This window comes from Balearica regulorum, chromosome 6 (genome assembly GCF_011004875.1).
Source record: "Balearica regulorum gibbericeps isolate bBalReg1 chromosome 6, bBalReg1.pri, whole genome shotgun sequence".
Classification (NCBI taxonomy): Eukaryota; Metazoa; Chordata; class Aves; order Gruiformes; family Gruidae; genus Balearica; species Balearica regulorum.
The window spans coordinates 2,015,221-2,039,087 of NC_046189.1; the positions used below are offsets into that span (position 1 = coordinate 2,015,221).

A 23,867-nucleotide genomic window follows, 5' to 3' on the forward strand; every position below is an offset into this window, starting at 1 on the left:
GAATTTCATTTACTCTTTTAATTCCAATTGCAAGAAAGGTCAATGATGGGGAACCTACACAATTTGGAAAGGAGAACGAAGCTGGCATTTGACACGAAGGGTGTTCCCCATTGCTGGCTCTGCATTGCTAAGCCATTGCTTGCAATAAGAAAAATCATTTTTTATTCCATCGGATTTGCAGATTACAAAATTCAGGGTCAACCACAAATTGCTTGAACCTACTCCTCTCCTTTCCTCTGTGTGCTGGATAGAGATCTCCAGCGTACATTCCCTCTCCTCCAGGGCAGCTGGGCTCCATCTCACCACGCTAACAGATGCTAGTGACTGCTTCGCTCCAATCTGGTACCACAATGAAGCAGGCAGATATTTTAAAGTGCTCAGCATCTCTTTTGAAAGTGTGGAAGTGACTTCACACTTCAAAACACACTTCACTTCAAAATCTGAACCACCTCCACCAGGATAAAGTCTATGGTAGAGGGAACTTCTCTGTACCAGCCAACCTGGTGACAGGTAATACACAGTCATAGGCACCTTCTACACCTTTTCAGTTTTTCTGAATACAGGATGAATCTCAGCAAACCTTTTTCTGCCAGGTGGGGTCCTGGCCTCTTACATACCTCTTTTGGGGCTTGGCATGGCCCCTGGTATCTCTTTCATTTCCTGGCTGCTTGCCATGAGACATATTTGTAGGACTTCTAGCTCCACGGAGGCTCTATCACCCTGACTCTGCCATCCAGCAACAATCCAGCTGGCGAGACGTGTCCCAGAGATACGGATGCAGCTCGCTGGTTGATCCTGCCTGGATCAGGGTGAAGCGGGCTTGCTGTGGCCTTTCCATCCTCAAGGTGACAAACAGATGCTGTGTCTCAGGAGCACTGCGTTGTGGAAAGCAAAGGAGAAACGAGGTGAATTGCCCGAGTTATTTTTTTCAGATATGAAAGCAATCAATTGATAAAACACCCCTTAAATACATTTTGTGTGGAGATAATGACTAGACAAACAGAGCTGTGTGGTTTCCTAGATAGCTGTTTCCTGCTGTTTTCGATCATTTCAGTACAGATTCTAGACAAAACTTGTTAAAATATTTTGGTTTTCTTATCTTCACTTGCTTAAGATATTAAATGGAGGGACCGTTCAGGACCCTAGCATAAATTTGGTTTGGCCAGTTGTGTTTGGTGTATTGGACAAGACCCAAACCACAATAAGCAGTCTGAAAGCTGCAACATGTTTACTCCAAGGAGTGTTAATGGAAAGGCTTGTTTGATTTATTCTGTTAAATCATATAAAAAGAATTTTGCAATTAATGGGTGTATGTTGCACAATCACATTTCTTTTATTTCTTTTATCAGGAGAAACAGTTCCCTCTGGGTCTATTGAAGCAGTGTAATATATCACGGCTGCAGTTACGGTGTGGATCTATTCTGTCTGCCCTGCCATGCAGAGCACAGCAGCGTACTTGCAATTTTATACCTCATTTTGCAAACAGACAGAAATTTTGAATTTTACTGAAATGACCATCCATCTTCCACTGCACAACTCAACCTGCCCGTGCAATTTATATCCAGATTTCGTGTGGTATCCCTCTGGTTCAAGAAACGCGTGATATTTGCACATGTCAGCGCAAACTGTCCTCAGCCTCGAGCTGGCAATGTGCTGCAAGCCACTGGCAGTGAAACACCGTGTGGAGTCTAAGCCATGCTCCTGAGCTTGCTTTGCAACACTCCATGTCTGGAGATTGCCTCTTCACCCTGCGAATCAACTGGAGATAGGAGAAAAACACTAGTGTTGTATTTAAACATATATATATATATGACCCTCCACACCTGGGACCCAGTTCACTGGCTCAATAAAAGATAGGAGGAGGAGGCGAGACAGAGGGCAAGTCAAAGGAAAGAAGAGGTCTCTCCTTTCCCATGAGATGTGCTGGCTCCAACCCCTCATCTTGCTCTGAGGGCTCCAAAGAAGAGAGGTTTGCCTCCATTCTGTGAGCGCAGCCATCACCAGCCCTAAGGTCTAGCTGAGAAACAGCCCAGGGCTGTTGTCCCTTGTCGTTCAGGCAGGAGAAACAAGCGCTGATGTTGAAAGTCAAAGTCCTGCTGGACCTTAAATATAGGCAAAGGCTGTTTCTTCAAAAAGTGCCAGGGAAAGGCATTCACACAAAATGGCATTAAAATAAGCATCTTTCTGGTTGAGTGACCAAGCATTAGATTCACAGGGGACACACTGTTTCCAGCTCTTCTAAAACCCTACTGTGATGTCCCGGGCTCATGAGAGCCCAGCCCATGGGACACCAGAAGGGGGTCCTCACCGGGAGCTGATCACACTCAACACAACTGAGCAGATAGAAACGAAGACCACAATATGATTGCATTCAGAAGCAGAGCTAGGATTTCCTAACAGGCCAGTGGTTGGTTCCACAATGGAAGTTATGGTCTTTTTCACCTCAAAAAGCTATCAGCCCTCCATGGAAAGCTGGTGTTTCACTTCCTTAAAATTGGTGATGGGAGAAGACCATCTCCTTAGGCTGCGACACAAGTCCTGGTTATCCCACAGAGTTAAGTCTTATCCTTGCACGGCCCTTTCATTATGCTGCTGTTCCCTTTTACTGTGACACCGTTCAGTTCATACTATGTTGTTTACATTGGGATTTCTTACGTTAATATTTTATTTTCCCTTACAAAAACGTGCTAAACCTCTTCTAAGAGCGGCGCATTCTGCATCACTCTTGGTGTGAAGGGTGTATGCATCCTCTCTGTATCTCTGTTTGCCTCTGGGAGAATTCGCTGTGCCCGGAGACCCGTAGTCCACCTCCAAGGAGCAAGGTGTGTCTGACAAACTCTGCATGAACGCTTTCAGAAATCAATATACCTTGATTAAAAAACACGTGCGTTGCCAGGCTGATTGAAAAAAAGCTTTTGTAAAAAGGTTGTTCTGCGCCTCGGTGGGAGCAGGATATCCTGGAATTTCAGCTGACGTCCATACCCAGCTATTGTGCAAATACAGAGGTATAAAGAGAGCTTGCCTTACCCGGCCAGAGGGGAGAGGCTGCAGCAAGGACATCCCTGTCGAGGCGTCAGCAGGAGCTGCCGGGCAAGAGACCACTTCCAAGTAAATGGCTGTTTATGAAACTGTCTTGTCTCTGAGGAGAACCGGGTGTTCTTTTTCTGCTGGTGTCCCCGCTCTTTGTGGCTTTTGCTAGATGTGGTTGCTGGAATTGTACCCAAGCGAGCACTGCTTGGCCAAACCAGCTAACGTGCGTAGAGATCTCACGTGAGGAAAGGGGCTGCTGATGGGACAGAGGGTACCTGCTGCCCCATGACTATTTTAGCCTGCGTTTCCAAGTCACCCACCAGGCTCCAAGTGCATTCAGGCCTTCAGATAGAGATGACCTGATCTGCATTGCTTCTCTGCCACCTTATCTCCCATCAAACCTAACCGGAGCTCTGGCTGATTCTTGCTTGGCTGAAAATATAGACCACTTCACAGTGGATTGAGCAGCTTCTCTCCGGATCTCAATAAATGGTAGGGAACATGCGACCAAATGTTGGAATTCAGCTGCAAGGTAAGCTGCGGAGATAAGTGCAGACAGATACAGCTCTTCTTTCTTGATGAGATCAACCAGCGGGACAAACTCTCAGAGGCTCCCAAAGCTTTTGCTCAAGCATCAACCTTGAAGTTAGTCCATTCTTAACAGGGAGATGAATGTTTCATGGGCCTCTCTTTTCTCCTCCTGAAGGTTTTGGGTATTTGTCACATTCTGCCTACCTGAACTGATCTTTTCTCTTTCGGTTTTTGCCAGGCAGAAGCATGCACGCCTTTCCGTTACTGTGCTCCCTCCTTCTCTGCAATGATGTAATAGTGGCTGCACAGAAAAAGATCCAGAAGCTCCCTGATGAAGGGGAAGAAAGCCCGGCTCAGGTACAGACCCCGCAGACTCTCTCTCGAGGTGAGTGACTGGGATGCTCGAGGCAGTCCTGAGGCACCCCTATTTCCCCAGCGTGCACCTCCGCCCATATAGCCAGGCAGGCAAACGTCTGAGAGCAGTGGCTGGGAGATCCCCCCTGTGTCACCATTCCAAAGCAGAAGCCCAAACCTACCTTTCATAGGTGCCGTTTCCACCGTGGCCAAGAGCACTGGTGCATTCAGGAGGGGAGAAATCCTCACGCTCTGTGCTTGGGAACAGGTACAGATGCTTTGCTCCAAACCTGGGCTGGGGACAGAGCCAAGAGCCAGGCTGTGACATGGGCCGCTGATCCGCTGCTGGATCACCTTTGCAGGGGCTGGGCTTGATAGGCAGCCCCGACCCCCGCAGGCATGCTGTGTACACAGGAGACCAGAGGCACACAGCCGGGCTACGGCCAGCTCAACCCTTCTGCTGTCTGCTTTCCTGCCAGCATCAAAGGCCCAGCATGGGCTGCAGGTGCATCCTCTTCCTCCCTGGGCTCTCCTTTGGGTGATGCAGGGCACGAGCAGGGGGCTGTAGCCATTGGAAGGGGCTCCAGACTCAGGTCCAAGCTTTGCTCCATCAAGTACGATCCAAGCTCCTCACACCAAAGCACTCCTGCATTGCTCCCCCCCCAGCCCCCAGCCTGTCGAGCACTCTGTTACTGCAGAAAACCAGATGCAAGCAGCAAGCCTGGTTTGGCTCTTTGGGAGGGTGGACAAATTCAGGGAGAACTCTGAGCTCCAGCTTTGAGCGTCTGGAAATACCTGTCTGTGTTCCTAATCCACCCCCTGAGCTATAGCAAGGCTGGGCTTTCACCCCCCCCCCTTCCCTAGCATCCCTTTCCTTGCACCTTTTTGCTTGGGGTTCTCCTGGTACCCACAAACCAGGGTCTGAACACCCTGAGGAAGGTGCTTAGCTTGTGCCACCCAGTTACATGTGCGGCTCCAGCTCCCCATTCAGCAGAGCATCCTCACCCATACTGACCAGCAAATTAACTATGGGTGCTCTCAACAGGCTGGGGAGATGACATTGAATGGGTGCAGACATACGAAGAAGGTTTAGCAAGATCAAAACACAGGTAACACCTCAATTCTTGTTATGCTGGTTCATACGTTTAACTGCACGGAACGAAGCTACGCTCTAACACGATGCTTGGTGATACAAGTTGTATTTTGCTGCGTGATACGGAGGCTGAACAAGATTTTGGCGAGAGCTTACCTTTTGGGAGCTGAGCAAACACCCTTGCAGTGCCTTCAGCATTACGCCCCTCAGTACGTGACAGCGTCCACACCTCCCTGCTAGCCCCATCGCTACTGCTCCTCGAAAATGTAAATACTTGTGTAAACACATCCCTGGAGCCGCTTTGCAAGTGTGGTATGTACAAGGTCTGAATTGCCTCCCCACTCCTTTCCTGCCATGTCGTTTCAGCAAGAAGCCACTGATGGTTATTCATCACTTGGAAGAATGTCCTTACAGCCAAGGTGAGCAAAACAAACCCTTCCAAACATCCTGGCAGATCCAAATCTGTGCCAGTCCTCATTCCTTACAAAGCATTTGAGCACTTGGTGGGAAACCTTTCACGCAGGGAAAGGTGGAGAGACAGTATATCCACTGGGGACCCTTGAGTTGGGGCTAAAAAACAGTTGTAAAGCTGTTCTGGGCAGTAACGTGCTCTAGGTCAAAACTTCCCTGGCAGAGACACATGGCTACAAAACAGGCAGGCAGACACCAAGCTTTCCTCCTTTATCCTCTTTCCCACCCCTGATCTCCTGTCAGTTCTCCTCCCCACCTACTCCCAACTCCAGTCCTGAGCCCCAGCAAGCACAGAAATCATCAGCTTGTGTGATTAAAACTTGGGGAAATTGTATCCCCCCCAAAAAGAGTCCCTGAAAGATGTCAAGCCCACAAGGTTAGGCATCACACTGTCTCCGTTGCATTGTTTTATACCATGGCTTTCAAGTTTCAGGTATCCAGGAAAAGTATCTTTATAGCCTTCAAAACCATGAAAGCAGTGATCCAGATTTTTTTTTTTTTTTCCACCCAAATAATGTTTTTCTTTTAGCTTTAAGGGAAGCATTTGCTTCTAGCCGAGAGATCCAGCAGATGGCTCAGGAGGACTTTATCATGCTCAATCTGGTGGTGAGTCTGAATGTTAAAATGTTAAATCAAAATGTTTCCTCAGGAACGGGTTAAGCCACATTAAAGCTCTGCACAGCTTTGAAGTAGTATTTGAAATTATCTTTTCTTCTCCCACTTCTATGGGGATGTACAACAGGGTTTACACCACCAAGACAGCTCCTCCTTGGAGAGGGGGCAAGGAGATGCTTCCATACCCACATTTTGTGTACTCCAGCTCCAGGTAGTATTCTGATACACGGAAAAAACACCCAGTCATCAGGTTTCTGAGTTACCTGCCTGGGGTTTCTGTCCTCATCCCCAAGCATCTAGCACGGGACAACTTGGACAGAACAGGGAAACTCCGTATTTGATCACACCGGAATTGTTAGGAGTTGGTAGACGAGGCAAGCTCAGCTCATTCAGTCCGTTTCTAGCGCTCGGACAGTCACCCGTCACTAAGAGGCTCTCTAACTCCGACAGCATTCCAGCAGCGATGACAACATGGCACCCGATGGCCATTACGTCCCGCGGATCCTCTTTGTGGGTGAGTCTCTGGGGCCAGGGGAATAATCAGGGCAGCGTTTTTTCTATACGGTCCCCATTGAATTCACGTCGCTCCATGGAATAGCTCATTTCCTTTTGAGCACTAAAGCTGTAGGAATAACCCAGATTTTCAAATGGAACAGCTTCACTGGAGAAATCAAAATTGATTTAACAATCTGCGCTTAAATTGGGCATCCAAAACCACTACCGTCTTTTTAAAAATCAGGACTGTGACATTCTTATTGCAGTAGTGAAAATGAACGGCCTGTCACTCCAAGCCTGTCCTCAGACAAAAGCCAACCGCTCTGTGCCCATCACTGACTCTGCCCAACAACTATACGGAAGGCAAATTTACCAAACTTCTGCACACAAAGGGTACAACAGGCAGTACTCTGGAGCCACCAGACGGGACTCGTACGTAGAGGATCTACTCGTGAGGGTTTCAAAAGCAGACTTCCTTCAGTAACGTACAGCTGCTGAGAGCCTGGTGCTTCCAGATGTACCTTTCTGGCCACAAAAAGGCCAATCAACACCCTTTTATAGGGCTTTTATCCTCATAAAATTAGTCACTGCCGCCCCACTTCACAAAGCGCACGTTACTAATATCTTGCACTTTTTTTCCTCCCCCTCAAGATCCTTCAATGACAGTTCGCGCTGATCTAACTGGCAAATACGAGAACAGGATGTACACTTACGAACCAGAAGATATTTCAACCTGTGAGTGAAACGAGCACTTTACTGATCCTTTTTTTTAGCCATCTCGAATTTATACAAGACAAACGTGGTTAAAGGAAAAGGGAGTAAGAGAATCTTGAGAAATGCTGGATCTATTTCTGCAGTAAAATCTACTCCGAGCCCTTTATAAACATGAATGAAGTAAATTTAGTGTAAGTGCCTTCTGGGGGGGACACGGGACACGACACCAAATAACATAGCTGAATATTTCTGAAAAACTGGGTAGTGAAGCATGGAGAGGTGTCCTCAGTGTCTGAACCTTGCTGGTGGAGTTTCCAAACGCAGCGGCGGTTTGGCCCAAAACCCCACCGGCTTTGGTCCAAGGCACACACAGACACTGCCGCTCCGCTTCATAACCCGAACCGCAGAACCCGTTTCAGTACTTCTCACCCTATGGGTAACCAAAATTTACAAATAGATATCTCACAAGGACTGGAATTAATTCCTAAAGGCTGATGTCTCCACACTCCCCTCTCCTGGCTGCCCACTTTAGTAACACTGAGAGGTTTGTGTTTTGTCTCGACCCCCAGGTCGTAGGGAGTTGGGATGAGCCAGGCTCAACAGCTAAGGGTAACAGAACCAACCCCTTCGCAGGGACAAGCAGGCTCCTCACAATTCTGTGGTTTGGGTTCACAGTCCCCTCTCCTAATCTTTCCGCTTCAGCGGCACACGGACTTTTGCCTGACACTCCGATAAAGCTTTGAGCCTCACGGGACACCCACAGAATGCAAAAAAACCCATCCGTGCCACCCACCAACTCCATCGGATGAGGTGGTGTATTCTGATGGCATTCTGTCCCTGCAGCACCGATTAAAACACAGCACTACAGACACTTTTGCCACCAACAGGAGTTAACAAAACACCCCAAGAGAAGGAAAAGAAAAAAAAAAAAATTCTCCCAAGCGTCTTAGTATTTTCTAAAGCCAGATACTAATTCCAGTTAAAACCTGTTGCTGAGACAAAATAACTAGTCAAAACTACTCATTACAATTGAAAAAAAAAAAAAAAAACAAAACAAACCACCTTTTAGAATTCTAGCTATGCAGAGTGGCTTTAATTTCTGACCTTAAGCTGGATGTAGGATGGACGTAGGCATCTTCCCTGCCGTCCTTCGCATCTTCAGTGCTTTCTCTGCAGTGATTGAAAACATGAGAGAAGCGAAGCTGCTGCTGCACACGGAGCTGTGAGCGAGGGGCAGCACCGGCCCGCGCACGCCGAGACACAGCCCAGCACACGCCTGCCGCCCTCGCGCCTCCCCTCGCAGGTCGTTGCGGAGCAGCCACGGCCAGGAGAAGCCAGCGCACCCCACAGAGCAAGAGATACCCGGAATGAAGCATTGCCCGCTGGTTTTTAACGGCGGTTTATCTTAGTGACTTTACGATTATCATTAATAAAGAAGAATTTTCTATCGTAGCATTTACAAACTTTTCTTTACCCCAATTAGCATCATTCTGAAAAGGATGCTTAGATTAGAACTACATTTTTTAGGGTTGTCTTATGTACACCTAACTACCTTGTTCTTGCTGCGGTGATTTTTCCACAATTTCTTTTCTTCCCCCCCCCCTCTATTTTTAAGCCTCGTCTGTTAGTTTGAAAACCTTTTAGTACAGTAAGAAACAAACGCATGCAGCTATAGTCTATGTTAAGATAGGTTTTGTATTTTTGTTGCTTTGTGAATTGCCACACTCATGTGAATTTCAGAAAAACAGTTTATTATTCTTTGTTAAAACTTTTGCTTTCCAGATTTCTTTTCCTTGATTTCCACATTATTTTATGTGCACGGCCATAATTAAAAAATAAATAAATAAATTGATACTCCACAGAACTGAGTTAAGTCCCTCTTCTCACAGCCTGGCCGTTAACCGAGTTCATTCAGCCCCAGCCATGTATGCTGAGTCTAGGATATGAAAAAAAATCAAGAATTCTTAAATCACTGCAAGTAAATCCTGACTGAGGAATCTTTAACGGTCCTACACACCACCCCAGAGGAAGATATGCTCCATGTGTACGTTACAGCTCCAGCTGTCTTCTTTCTGCAGCAATAATGAGTTTATTAGCATTTATTAAGGAACCCAAACAAGGATCAGTTTAACAGAAACGATGGTGGCTCTACCTACTTATGACCCCCGAAAAACCAAACCCCATCACAGCCTGTCCCTGTCAGGAGCATCCAGTGAAGAAAACAAGCCGTGGTAGCTAACAAATACCTTTCTCGTTACGAGCAAAAGGACTGGTGGGTTAAATTCCTTAAGGCATTAAGAGCACAGGTTAATTCATGGAAGTCACCCCGGAGCGGTCCCCGGGGCTGCTGGCAGGGACGTCCAGGCAAAACGTGGCTCTGGCCAGTGACGGCAGCCAGAGGGGTACAGCAGCAGAATTACACAGCGGTCTCATCAGCTTCTGTGTGAAACACGGGAGATTTCTGAACACACACAGTGATCGGCGATTCCCTGCCATCACCTGGAATTAAAAAGGAATTTGAAGGAAAACGCGCGGTTTGGGCTGCGGCTGAAGTTTATAGGGAAGCTGATGGTTATTGAATCCTCTGCTGCCCAGCTGCGAGAAAGATCCATGGAAGGAGCTGTATCATTATCACGTCATTTATCTGTACACAGAGCCGCGCTGACCAAGGGTCAGTCAGAAAAGAGAACAGTTGTTTTGGGGAAACAGCTGTAGCAGCCAGTGAGCCCCAGAAGCAGGGAGCTTCCCCCCAAGCACAGCCTGCAGCCTCCGCGCCACCGCTCCCCCGTCCCAGTCACACCTCCTTCTCGGGGTTTGTCCCTACGACACCCTTCAGAGCGTGACCGCTCCGCTCAGCGGCCGCTGAGGGAGGATTAAAGCGAGCAAGAATGACTTGGCTTTTTAAACGGGTCACTTCCTCCTGCTCTGTAATCAACTGAGCACAGGAAAGAGGAAAAGAAAAAAAGAACATGCAGAGTTTTCTCTTAAGATTCCCAGAGCTAAACACTCGCTCTTTGGCAAGGACTGCACCAGGAGCAGCCGCAGTCCTCTAGATGATTTATGCTCGTTCCCCTGAAAAACTGACCAGATGAATCTATTCGTGCACGTCTACGGAGCTGAAATAATGGGAAGTAAATACCAGATCATGCTTTCTGAAAAATGGGAAGAACACGAGCTAAAAATCACTTTAACTTGCAGAAAAATCCCAGTCCTCCAGCTGAACCCAGCTCTTCGCAGATTGTGACCCCAGCCAGGTTGGGGAAACTTCTCGCAGAGATCAGATTGCTATCTTTGGAACAGACTGGAAAATTAAAGCTTAACGAAGGTTGTGTCCCATCCAGCGTTAGAAGCCAATTCATGCCATTCCCGATCAATCTATTGGCGAGACATACACAGACAAATCGAATAGACATATAGAAATGACTTTTTATTTTGTGAAGAACACTTGAAAAATAAAGATGAAAGCTTTTTCAGGCTTTGGAATATAACCATCATAAACTGTGGAATCACAAAGACTCCATTTTAAAAAGGTGTTCCCTCTCCCCACCCCCATTTTTAATGAACTCTCTCATTGTGGAACAACCCACAAGAGTTTTAAGAAAAAAAAAAAAAAATACGCATTTTGAGCCAACATTAGAAATAATCCAAGATTGGTTCAGTGCAGGCGCTGCTACATTACACTTTAACAAAGGCACAGACTAAAGTCCCCACGTGAGCACTTGTAATCCGTATTTAAATTTCTCCAAACTTCACGTTTTCAAGAAGAGACTGGAGTTATTAAAGGTGGGCAGGAAGGCTGAGCTCAGTACAGCTGTCCAGCGAGGAACTGGAGGAACTGAAGCGACAGCAAGGCAACGGAACAAGCTGCAAACACAAACCTTTCTCGCTCACCTCAGTCATCAGCACGTGCGATCGTTTCCGCAAACCCTGGCTTGCAAGAACGCTTGTGGGTGTGGAAGAAGGCGATGCAAAGTAAGATGGGGAAAGCAATCGGCTGCCCTCACCTCAGTCAGAAAAATCTATCCCTAAAACTAAGATTTCAAGATTTGAGTAAAGCCTACCTACAGTGAGGAAGTTAAAGTAATCCCTTCTTGAACCGATCAGCCCAAGAAAGCGCAGAAGCACCTGCTACATTTTAAAGATATGCGAGGAAATAAATACTAATCATACGGGGGTTTTTGCTGATAGCTGAGAGCATCAGGTTTTGTCTTGAAGGCGTCTGAAATAACCTTTTATAGGTTAATGATACTCTGGTAAGTGAGAGAGCTTCTCATGTTAGCCAAAATTTTAGTAGTCTGCTGTACCAGCATCTTCTACTACAAAATCTTCTACGCTATTTTTGAACGATTGCTTTGCTGGTTCCAGAACAGGGTTCCGGACATTTCCGCAGTGTGTTTGGCAGCAGACTGCACTCGATATGGCAATCCATCCACACAGCTTCCCAACCGTAAAAGGCCAACGCCTTAGATGCCACCAGCACGTAATGCAGCACAGAAAGGCTTGTGAGTTATCTTCCACCGTTCCATTTTCACCTCGGCACTCAAAACACGTTTAGAATTTGATTATAAACCACTAACTCCATTAAGAGTTTGAGTTAATTTGTCAGCACTAGTTGCGCTCAAAGAAAATTCTGAGCCTGATGGGAAATTGCATTATGAATAGTCACGTACAGCAGGGGAAACGCAGTATAAGTGCCGTAAGCATTAGAAAAGCTTCGATAACTTCTCTAAACCCTGATTCCCAGCCTCAGGGGTAAGAAAAGTACAGTCTCTCAGCAGCTAGTTACACGCGTTCTCCATCTTGAGATCCAATCTCACCAGCATTCGGTAAACGTTCTACTTTATGCTTAAGAACCTTTGATGCTGAGTTCAGTTGGCAGCCGGCCGCATACATCCCCTTCTGTAACGGCGGCTGGAAATCAGCTTTGTGACACCAAGAGAAACTTTTTCTCAAATGTAACAAAGACCAGCAGAACAATTGAAAAGATAAGAAATGAGGGAAAGTCTTCTGAATCAGAGTACTGAAAAGAAATACAAGCCTTTTTCCTGAGTACAATAAAACCTACTTAAGACCAAACATCAGATCTGCCAATTTTTTCCATCCCTTTTGTTTGTTAATGAAGCTTCTGAACAACAAAAAAGCCCTAGCAACTTTCAAAATATAAAGGTCCCACATTGCTGTTCCATATCACAAAAGGTCTTCAGGTTTTAGTGCTTGACAGATTCTGAACTTGCCTTTTTAAGAGCTGATTTAGTACACTCGGTCCAGAGATTTCCACATTTCCTTCACTCCTGAAATCTGACTCGAGCTACTACAGACTTCGATTTCTATAGAAAGAGAGAAAAGCAAATTCTGGTATCATTAGTAACTTCAATGATCAGAGATGGAAAAAAAACCCAATACTAAAAAGAGACGATGATGACTGCATTAAAAATAAACAGCAAACTCTGTAGTGATGGTGCAAGACATCAGCATCTGACCAAAAAAAAAAAAAGAAAAAGGTTATATAATATATTAATCAGTTTTCTTGTGGATAAAGTGCATTTACCTAGCCTGAGAATAAGTACCACATTGATAAAGGGATGCTAAAGCACTTCCCCAACAGAGATTAGAAGAAAATCAGAGTTATCCTGAATCCTATATCCAGTTTGTCTCGGCGAGTCGTGAGGGCACTTCGGGAAAGACCCCCTTGCTGGTCCAGCTGAGGTACTCCACTCCAATCCAGGACATCAGTAGTACGGTCTGGTCAGCAAATCATTTCCTGGTGCTATCTGAAAACGCCCACGTTGATAGAAAGTGCCACTTCTGGTTTACGGTGCTTAATATGCAGCTTTTCCTCAGAGAAAACGTGGTCCTGTAAGCGTTCAGCTTGCCGACTATTAAAAAAAAAAAAAAAGATGCCACTTAATATTAGCGTTGAGCCTTCGCACCAAGAGCGGCATGAGCCTGGACTGGAACCCGCTTTCCACTTAGTAGTAAGAATGACGTTGCAAGCTCACACATACAGCCTGCACAGGGCCAGTGCGGCCAAGGAGTTGATTTTTCATCTCCAGAGGCAGTGACTAACATCGCGGTGTGTTGCAAGAACAAAAAAAAAAAAAAAAAAAACACAAAAACAAAAAACAAACCCCAAAAAAACCCCAAACCAAACTGAGGCTCGGTGTAGGAAGTTGGCACTTAAAGCCAGGAGTTGGGATTACTGGAGCACTTCCTTCAGGAGTACTGGAATTACGTGCTCTAAGAGCACCCAGCTAGCACTGTGCCAAAAATCCAGGCGTCGAGCTAGTCTGAAAAGCAGCAAAGAATAATTTGCGTATTTCTACAGAAAAATAAACGTAAATGCTCAATACCTTTTCTTTTTTTCTAACGCAAGCTGCCTTTGTTTCTCTTTTCCAATGTCGTCTCTCACCGTGCTGAAGTCTTTATTATCATCGAGGAGGAGATTCTGTCGTGAAAAAGGATTTGGGAGATGAAAATTACAAGCTCAAACTATTCGCCGTTTACACAATGAATTTTCAGAGCATTCCCTCTGACTTCAAATTAACTAAGTGGCAAAGAGTCAAAAATTTTTTTCAACTCCTCTCTTTACTTTTGCACTTAACAGTGAATTTGCCTTATTCTGAGATTTCTCTCCATGGTCTAATGCGTCAGGATGGGACCTCAGACTTTTTGCCTACTGCTTTAGAACCCAGCAACTATGTTCTTCCAGGTTTCCTAAATAAGCCTTATTGCTAATTCAGAGCTCAATATGCTCCTGTGAAATTCTTTAAATAATGAAATAGATCTGTAATAGTTCTTTGGAAAACGTAATGAGTTTCAATTTACAATATGATTTTTAAAGGGCGCTGTTCTCGGATTTTACTCAGAGTTGGGGAAAAAAACCCTACAGTCAATAAAATGAGAGCAAGAAAAAAGACCCAGTTTCTCCTGGATAGCGTTCAGAAACTGCTTGCACTGGCTGAGAGCGGCACAAGAGCCTCTAAGGTATCGCCCTCTAGTGCCAATACTGAGATATAAGGGGAAAACCATGAAACTTCCATCAGGTTGGTTAGAGAACAGGAGGAAAAAAAGAAAAAGCCTCAGCAGCAACAGATTTCCTATCCACACAATGTATTGTCCAGATTCACGTCCCAGAACTTTCGTAGAGACGTAGCAGGATACGGGAAAAACAGGAAGAAATTAAGATACTGCAAAGGGGACAGCGCCTGCACCTAATCCTCGTGCAGCAATTAAAGCCAAGTTTATTTACCTTCACCCCAATGATATCTCCATCTTTCAGGTGGTAAGGCGCTGACTGCAAACTTTCCTGTTTTTTCTTCCGTTTCCTCTTTGAAATTTGCTGTGTCTAAATAAATAAATAAATAAATAAATTTATCAAAACAGAAGATTCCTACACAGCAGATTTCAGAAATCTGCTTAAATACATTTGCTCAAGAACCGCAGCACAAACCGACACACACTTCTCTCTCATTCCAGATCTTACCCAGCTAGATATTGGCAGCCACTCAAATCTTTCAGGGAAATATTTGGCGATTTCAATTTTATCTACAGGGAGACAATAGTGAGAAGCCACTCGTTGTCTCAGTGCCCAGGTTGTGCATTCTTTGGAGATATCCCACACCAAATCCGTGGAGCTGTAGTAGTCCCTCTCCCCTGGTATGCCCATCTGGACACGAAGCAGCAGGTCGTGGGGGCTGTCAGCAGGAAGAGAAAACAGACCGTTCTTGTGAGTCACGCTTTCAGAATCCAGAATTCCCCATTTTTTTCTCCCTTATTTTTGTTCATGGAAAACAAAAAAATAACCTGCAAAGTCTTCTCAAACACTGATATCTGAAATCCTGACAGTTTTGAGTTAAAACCTGCTCAGTTAAGTCTTATCTCAAATGCATTGCTGTAAGAAAGAAGTATCTTGAGATCTTACCCCAAATGCTCTTCTTTTTGCAGGGGTTCTATGCAGATTTCCACTCTGGCACCCAGCTTATAGTCACTGAAAACAAAACAAAGATTATACACATTTCCAGTCACATATATTCTAAGTTCCCGAGTAGAAAAATACTGTTTTAGTCAAGTAGGCCTGTGCTTATCTGGAAAACCAAAGCAGAAAACTCAGACAAGTACAAAAATTGCATTTAAAAATACCTAAAAAACCTTAGCAGAATAAGCAAGGTGTGAGTTAAAAACCATGCTCAGCAAAAAACCGAAGTAACTAGAAATGAGCTTTCTGTTGACATATGCCTGAGCCGATTTATTTCCCCACCATCCCACAACCCAGCCAACAGTCAGCCCGTGGCGACGCTACTTGCGCGTTCAGTAAGAAACCTACTCGAGCTGCTGCTTGTTGTTCCGTAAAAGCTTCCCTGGGCGCTTACTGTCCACTGTCCACGCTCTGAGAAACGAGGGCAGTGGGACAATCTGCTCCTGGCAGCATGGTAAGGTCATGGCCTGAAAAAAAACCAACAACAACCAAAAGATACGTTTTTTCAATAATTTTAGCAGCCAGTCTCCTTGGAAAAAAGAAAACCCCTTGATTAATTCTCAGTGCAATACTGAAGCAACCAGAAATAGGGCAAGGTATTTCGATTTGTTCCATACCAGCCGTCGCTTGTGACTTACAGGCAGTGGCTATGATGGACATACTCCCTTTTCAACCTCAAAGCAAGTTGGACTTCACTCCCTCTCAACATTTCTCAACTTAACTTACGGAAATTTCTTTTTTTAACCAAAAATTGTACAACCAGGAGGGAAGGAGGCTGACAGAATCATTACCCCAATCTCTAGCCGAGCGTTGAGCAAGCCCCTTTAATCCCTTACGAAGGACACAACACTTTCCATGCTAAGACAATTCTCCTTGTTCACAAGATGCAAACGGTCGGTTTTTCACAGCAGTAATTTGGCAGAGACAGAAACTGAAGTCACACCCGAAAGAGTAAAGCGTGGGGATGGATCAGAATCAGAGGAGATGTCCTTCCCCATGCAGTTTAAGTAGAACAACCAGCTGGCTAAACAATAAAGAGCCTTATGATAGGACTGATTTATGTTTTTTGGGGTTTTTTTTTAATGTTGGGTTTTATTTTTGTTGGGTTTTTGTTTGGGTTTTTTTTTAGTGCATTAAAATCATACTTTTATGGTTAAAAAAAGCATTAAAAGGCACCTTAGTTTCCAGCCAAAGAAACTAAGCTATACCTTCCCGAATGACAAACATGACCTTCTGTGCATCAAAAGCAATTATTTATTCGTTAGATTCAACAGACAAAAAAAAAAAAAAAACCAAAAAAGACGCAGAAAACTAATACAGGAACAATGTGGAAATGGAAAGTGGCTTTTTAGGAGGTGCTTGTATGCGTGTGCTTCTCATGAATAATTTTTTTACACTGTGAAATAAAGATAGGGCTGCAAGCCAAAGTTCCGGATGAAGTGCAACAAGGCTTTTGCGGGTCAGGACAGATGACAGGTACAATGGCAACTGCAGGGGACGGACTAAGGAAGTCTCTGAGCTACATGCTCCAACTGCCCCTCGGTACTTACCACTGAACATGGCATATAAGCAAATGCCATATCAGAACATACTGGAGACAAGGGAAAAGGAAATAGAAAATATGTATTAATAGAGCTCAATTAATCACGGTGTTGCTGTACATTTCCAATACAGGAGAACATCTAACCTGCATCTTCAGATCTTCCAGAGAAGCTTCTCCTGCTATTTCTATACTGCCAGCGTAACAGAGATCCATGTCTGGGTGGATGTATTCTGGTGAATCTTTAGATGGGCAGGAGAAGGGGGAGGAAGAAAGAAACAACACAAGAGTCAACATGACTTTGTTTATTGTTCTAAGAGACAACAGTCACTTTGTGGTAAGATTTCACTTAGAGAAGGGACTTGATCTCAATTTTTTTTTTTTTTTTGGAGGGCAGTTAAAGAAACATCATATACCGTTGCTAAAATACATTCTGATACTTGTCGAACAGGAAGAAGTTCCAACTGATCCTATACTGCAAATTTTAAAACCAAGACCAGTTATTCACATCTGTAAATAGAATTAATTATCGGTTCTGACACTGACATGTAGAGCGTGTTGCAAGGGAACTTAAATCTGCTCTTACCTATGCTACTGAAAGCAGGAGGGCAGAAAGTAAGATTCAGAAAAAGTTGACAAAAATGTAAATAAACCTTCTAAAAGGAGAGGGGTCCTGCTCTGCATCACAACTCAGTAGCAAAGGAAGAATACTATTTTTCCTGTAGAAAGGAAAAATCAGTTTGTTTCCCATTTTCCCACAGTTGTCCCTGCTTCATTTTCTTCTTCCTTCTCAACCCTCATTTGATTTTCCTACCCTCGCTGGTTTTTGACTTGGATTTGACCTTTAGAAGAACAAGCGTAGGTTAAAATACTGTATGCAATGTCTTTTTTTCTAGGTAAGATTTACTCATCGCTCCTTTTACAGCTTCTCAAAAAGCAACATAGCCTGAAATGAATTAAAAGTGGTATCAGGAGTATGGCATTTGAAGCCAATATATGCTCATTGAGTAGATGCTTTGCAACACTGCCACTGCTTTCAGGTACGGAGAAGGGATGTTACTTACAAGTAAAAAGCCTCTGCTTTAAAATTTAGTGGAGGTCTTATGCTTGACCAAATATAGCTCAGGAAGAGCAGAACACCCAGCATTCGTGGCCTTGTGGAAAATGGCATCTGTCTCCCCAGTGGTTCCTTTCACTATAAACTTGCTGAAACTCATAGTCACTCGGAGGTTTCAGAAGGATTTTAAGGCTTTGGATTAAAATTCTGGTTTTGACTCAAAGCCCTCAGAGCAAGGACAGACAATCAGGCCATAGGATTGCTTTTGACAAACTGATCAAGCTCACCTCCTGACGGAGACACCTGCAAAGCATCCATCTTGCAGGTCATCCCATTCACCTGGTCTTGAGCATTCTCTCCATGCTTCTTATGACTTGAAGACTTGAGCCACCAGATGGGTATTTTCAGGAAACCCTGGAAAAATGAACAGTAAGTACCGGGTAGCATGTTTTTCCATGCAGACAATGAAAAATATTACCTTCATCTCAGGAAGAAGGAAGAGACTTGTTGAAGTCAGAGCTTTTATAAAGCCACTGGCATTCATCTAAGACCACACATCATCAACTCTCACTTCCTACTTTTACAGGGACTAGTTATATGTAACCCATACAGGGGGTAAAGGTCAGATACCTTATGAACAATATTTGTGAAGAACTCCAAAATTTGCCGGATAAACAGGAAATCTTGTAACGGTATGTCCCTGCAGAAAAGCTTCACCATGACAATCACGAAAATACACGTTCAGAGGGAAGGGGTGGGTGGAAACGGCGACAGGCATGCCACAGCTGTCAAAGTAGATTAGGACTGTAGCTAGTCTACAGGAATAACCAATATCCATGGTCTCCAATAACTCCCCTACAACCATCTCTAGAAGACACCTCTTGGCAATGTGCAACAGCTCAAGTCTGTCCTAGGACCTGACGTGTTATTTTTGAAGATGTTCACTTGCAGAGAGCACCTCTGATAGGCTCCTCGCGCAGGCACTGCAGCCCCAAGGATGCCAGGCCCTCTCCTCCCCTCTCCCCAGGGGCTCAGTGCAAAAGAGGTGACACCTCTCCACCACTCCACCGCTCCAAGGGCAGGGTTGGGGGATGAGGAAGCGGCTGGAGCCGAGGGCACACGTGGGGAGGTGGAGGGCAGTCCCTGTGCCCAAGGGGCAGCAGAATGGCACAGGGCAGTGACCCCCAGGAAAGGGGACCTTAGTCCTCCCCCCAATCCCTCTCCTCCTCCCACATTAGAGCATCTTTCAGGTCACAGGCCCCCCAGCTCCCAGAACAGCCGTATTTGGCCACACGCATCATCATCACAGCAGCCTCCTGATGTCATGAGCCACCCCACTGCCCTCCATTCCAGGCCCTATAAATACAGGGACCCCAGCGGCTGGCCCACAGTTCTGCTGAGCTTCAAGGCACCTTCGTGCCAGCAACGCCTGGTACCAAGAGGTCTCGGAGCAGTGAGGTGGGTGGTTGTCCGCCTCTGAGTCCGAGAGAACAGAGATGGCTGCGGGAACCGAGAAGGAAGATGAGGCCGTGCGAGATGGCGACGGGCATCACTCATGTGGCCGATGGCATGGAGCCCGTGGAGGTGGATCCACCCAAAGACCCAGAAAAGCCAATGCAAGTAGATCCACCTCCAGCATGGCTCCTCCGGGACCACACCACTGTGCCAGGACTCCCCTCCACAATACCACACCAACACCAGCGCAGTACCCGGGCTGGCGCCCCACCACCGGCCCAGCCATTCTGCCAGCTCGCCCATCCCACCTCCCAGCAACCAGCAGTTTTGTTGATTGCCATGGACAGTGCAAGCCCTTCTCTCCCATTGTCCTACCCCTCCCCTGCCCCTACCCCTCTTCTGAAGGGCTGCCATCTCCTCTGCTCTGAGCCCCAAGGAAAGGGGACAAGACAGCACAGCTTCCGCCGGGCTGCTGTGCTGAGGTGACAGGAGCTGTCCCTCAAGAGGGCCACCGAGGTGGGGTTCCTTCAGTCTGAGGACAAGAGCGGTTGAAGACGAAGCCCGACCCTCCGTGGTGGTGCACGAAGAGCAGCAAGAGATTGAACAAAGAGGCCAGAGAGAACAGCTTCCAGCTGCTCCTCTGGAGAAGCCGAAGGCCACAGGTCTGGCAGGAAGAAGCGCTGGCCTTCAGCATTAAGGTCTCTTCTAGCTGCTTCATCAGGAGTTCTTTTCAAGATAGTTACTGCCCAATTTTAAAACCACCAATAGAACAAGAGAAAGAACAGTACAGAGGCTTTCCTCCTCTCTCATTTGGTTCTCGGGCAACTGCACTTGGACTCCTCTGTCCTCTCCTGGTCTCCCCAGTCCTAGACAGACACCGACGGGTACAGGTGAGCGCAGCCCAGCCCTCGACAATGACGAGGGGCCGTGCACAAGAGCAGGCTGGGGAAACTGCCTCTGGTGATGCGGGTGGTGAAACCATGGAGCAGCTGCCCAGAGAAGCTGTGGATGCCCCATCCCTGCCAGAGCCAGACGGGGCTTTGAGCAACCCCATCTAGTGACAGATGGTCCCTTCCAACCCAAACCGTCTACGATATTGCTTGAGGTTTGTTAGCAAAGAATCCTTCCATTGGTACCACCATCGCAGACAAGAGAGTCCCGCAGTGGGGCCCTCCATTTTCAAACGCGATCCTCAATACAAGTCTGAACTGAAAGCAAACACTTAAGTTCCTCTAGTTTTATGATTCCGTGAGGAAGTAGTAGTGTAAGAGTTGTGCCTTTGCAAGAACCTTGCATGCCAGAAATACAGATTTCCTCCAGATCTGTCAATCCCAACACACTTCTAGGCAAAGGAGCTGCAATGGGCAAGGCTTTTACTATAGAAGTTCAAAGAATAAATACATACAGACCAACTAAGAATATTATAAACATTGATTGAAATGAAAAAAGCTGTAAAAGTACAAAAAGCATTATTCATTATTGCCGACCAGAATTTTCTTCCGATGGAAGTATTTTTAAAATAAGCAATGGGGAAAAAAAAGAAATGACTATCACACATTCAAGTCTCCAGGCACCACCAACTGACTAAAGAACCCAATCTCCCCCCTTTTACCTTTGGTGGAAGCTTTCCTTCCATTATAACCAAAGTATCTCCTCTGCAAACATTCAGTTCCTTCAGCGTGGCATTCTGTAGGAAGAGAAAGCACAGTACACTTGTAAGTCTGCATGTTCTTGTGCTTTGTTTCCTAATGTATATGCTAGTGATTCTTTAAGCCGTGCATGCCAAAGGGTCAAGGTGTTTTGCTTTTCCAAAGAGCACAGAAATATCCATTTAACTCCACGGCTTGGAGACAGCTTTGCGGCAGCACGCAAGTATTGCACCTGCAGGAGTCCTTCTGGAGCATCCTGCGGAGCTGCGCATTTCCTCTGTGCCTCCGCATCTCACTAGCTGACACCTTGCGCTTCTTTGTAGATGTATCTTTAAGGCATGGTAAGCCTTAAAGGCTTAAGACTTTAGAAAGAACTACATGGATATGGCTTAATCCTAGTCCCTGAAAGTAAGAGGTGGGCACACAAGATTTTAACCGTAGGTATCTCAACACCGCCTTCAAAAGGCCGTACGGAAATAAAACAGCGTGTGGACTAAGGTAGCACACACAAAACCACCATGCGTTAGCTTTAATGCGGCTCTCTTCAGGGAAAGTCTCTACAGAAAAATGGAGGAAATAAACTACCGTATGATTTGGGTCAAAAATAGGATCCTCTTACTTCCTGACTTAATGCTTCCCCTGCTTCATAGCACCAGTCAATCCTCCTCAAATGCCAGTCGTCACCTACCAAAAAACCAAAAACATACATATGGAGAATTAATTAGCCAACAATGCTGTTTAGAACAAACATTACAAAACTCTTAATAAGTGTTAAGGGGTTCTTTTACTTGGTTTTTGTCTTTTTTTTTTAAACACAACTCTGACAAAATGAATGTAGTACCACCTTCACGTCCTTCCCCAGACCATAGAAACACTTTGCTGTTTGGAAATAGTCTTCTCTTGTTTTTATAAATGTCTTTTCCTTACCTACCTAATTAATTTCCCCGGTTTAAGAGGAAAGAGAAGGAATTCCCATGTCAACATACCATTTGAATCAATGACAGGCTCCTTAAAATGAAAACTTTAAGGAAAAATTCAACTCCCCCTCTCCAACTGTCTACCTGGAGATTTCATGTTGAAGAAGAAAAAAAAAAATGGTGTAATCCAGAAACTACAAGATTTAGCACCTATATCTAAAGCGTACCAGGTACCGAAGGAACAAATATAATTGAAACTTTTTCAATTTGACCGAAATAACTGATGAAAACCAAGCCTAGAAGAAATCTCATCAATAAATTCTGTGGGGAAAAAAACCCCAAACTCTTAGTAGTTTTTTTTAACAACAAGAACATCAAAATCCACTGAAGTCTGACATTTCTTTCAATGAGAGCAGTCAGATCACAAATCTCTACACAAGGCCAAATTCACTTGTTCAAAAATGGTAATATAAAATCAAGCAATTAAAACAGAACCATTGTTTCTTGGCAGTAGACTTATACTATAGGGAAATGAAAAAGGTTACGTTAGATTTCCAAGACATTATTAACTACATCAACTCATACATACACGTACACAAGAGCACAACATTTAGTTTTCATTTGGGCTACTCATTGTATATTCTGACTGCAATGTCTTTCAGGTGAACTTTTATGTATTTCAGAGCACGGCTGAATTTGCAGCCAGCTCTGCACTGCAACACAAATTCAGTATCCAACGAATGTTTAAAACCAAAGCTGGAAAACAATGCCACTCCCAGTCTCTTCTCCTTCCCCACCATCAGCATCAATGGAAAGAGACACTCACTCAGGAAATTCATTTGTCATGCTAGTGCTGTCCATATCTCTTCCTTAATCAGAGAATGAATCCCAGACGGGTTTGGGTCAGAAGGGACCTCACAGCCCATCCAGTCCCACCCCTGCCATGGGCAGGGACACCCTCCACTAGCCCAGGTTGCCCAAAGCCCCATCCAACCTGGCCTTGAACACTGCCAGGGAGCCAGGGGCAGCCACAGCTTCGCTGGGCAACCTGTGCCAGTGTCTCACCACCCTCACAGGGAAGGATTTCTGCCTCACATCTCATCTCAGTCTCCCCTCCTGCAGCTTCAGGCCATTCCCCCTTGTCCTGTCACTCCCTGCCCTCGTAGCCAGCCCCTCTCCAGCTTTCCTGGAGCCCCTGCAGGGACTGGAAGGGGCTCTAAGGTCTCCCCGGAGCCTTCTCTTCTCCAGGCTGAACCACCCCAACTCTCTCAGCCTGTCCTCATAGCAGAGGTGCTCCAGCCCTCGGATCACCTTCGTGGCCTCCTCTGGACTCGCTCCAACAGCTCCATGTCCTTCTTGTGCTGGGGACCCCCGAGCTGGACGCAGCACTGCAGGGGGGTCTCACCAGAGCAGAGTAGAGGGGCAGAATCCCCTCCCTCGACCTAGTGGTCACACTGCTGGTGATGCAGCCCAGGACATGGTTGGTTTTCTGGGCTGCCAGCGCATGTTGCCAGCTCATGTTGAGCTTCTTGTCCACCAACACCCCCAATTCCTTCTCCTCAGGGCTGCTTTCAATCCATTCTCTGCCCAGCCTGTAGCTGTGCTTGGGATTGCCCCGACCCATGTGCAGGACCTCGCACTTGGCCTTGTTGAACTTCATGCGGTTCACACGGGCCCACCTCTCCAGCCTGTCCAGGTCCCTCTGGATGGCATCCCTTCCCTCCAGCGTGTCGACCACACCACACAGCTTGGTGTCGTTGGCAAACTTGCTGAGGGTGCACTCGATCCCACTGTCCGTGTCACCTTAAACAGTGTTGAAGTTGATCTTCTACAGTGGGCGGTTCTTTATCCTCCCAGTCCCTGCCTTTACCGTCTGTGACCTGGGCAGGGTGCCTGGAGCATTTGCCGGTGAAGACTGAGGCAAAATTTATCAAGAACCTCAGTCTTCTCCACATTGTAGGTAACCAGGTC

At 45.8% G+C, this 23,867-nt stretch overlaps 2 protein-coding genes across 8 annotated transcripts in view; one reads left to right on the forward strand and one right to left on the reverse strand.

Annotated features, from left to right (window-relative positions):
* Positions 1-3,807: 3,807 nt before the first annotated feature.
* Positions 3,808-9,214, forward strand: LOC104642773 (anterior gradient protein 3-like). Its single transcript, XM_075755889.1, has 7 exons — positions 3,808-3,946; positions 4,961-5,024; positions 5,375-5,427; positions 6,009-6,085; positions 6,545-6,608; positions 7,241-7,324; positions 8,480-9,214. The coding sequence occupies exons 1-7, from the start codon at positions 3,808-3,810 to the stop codon at positions 8,527-8,529; spliced, it is 531 nt and encodes a 176-aa protein (XP_075612004.1). The 3' UTR covers positions 8,530-9,214.
* A 1,495-nt stretch (positions 9,215-10,709) lies between these two features.
* Positions 10,710-23,867, reverse strand: part of USP40 (ubiquitin specific peptidase 40) — a 38,909-nt gene continuing 25,751 nt past the window's right edge. For 5 of the 7 annotated variants that reach the window (XM_075755882.1, XM_075755881.1, XM_075755883.1 and 2 more), the window contains 10 exons: positions 21,599-21,663; positions 20,943-21,017; positions 18,163-18,289; positions 16,966-17,060; positions 15,627-15,745; positions 15,225-15,290; positions 14,787-14,997; positions 14,553-14,648; positions 13,654-13,748; positions 10,710-13,179 (listed from right to left, as the gene is read on the reverse strand). In XM_075755882.1, the coding sequence (XP_075611997.1) occupies positions 13,071-13,179; positions 13,654-13,748; positions 14,553-14,648; positions 14,787-14,997; positions 15,225-15,290; positions 15,627-15,745; positions 16,966-17,060; positions 18,163-18,289; positions 20,943-21,017; positions 21,599-21,663 (1,058 nt within the window). In that variant the 3' untranslated portion in view covers positions 10,710-13,070. Of the gene's footprint in view, positions 13,180-13,653; positions 13,749-14,552; positions 14,649-14,786; positions 14,998-15,224; positions 15,291-15,626; positions 15,746-16,350; positions 16,870-16,965; positions 17,061-18,162; positions 18,290-20,942; positions 21,018-21,598; positions 21,664-23,867 lie in introns of those variants that run through there. The other 2 variants (XM_075755885.1, XM_075755886.1) reach the window with 2 other exon arrangements.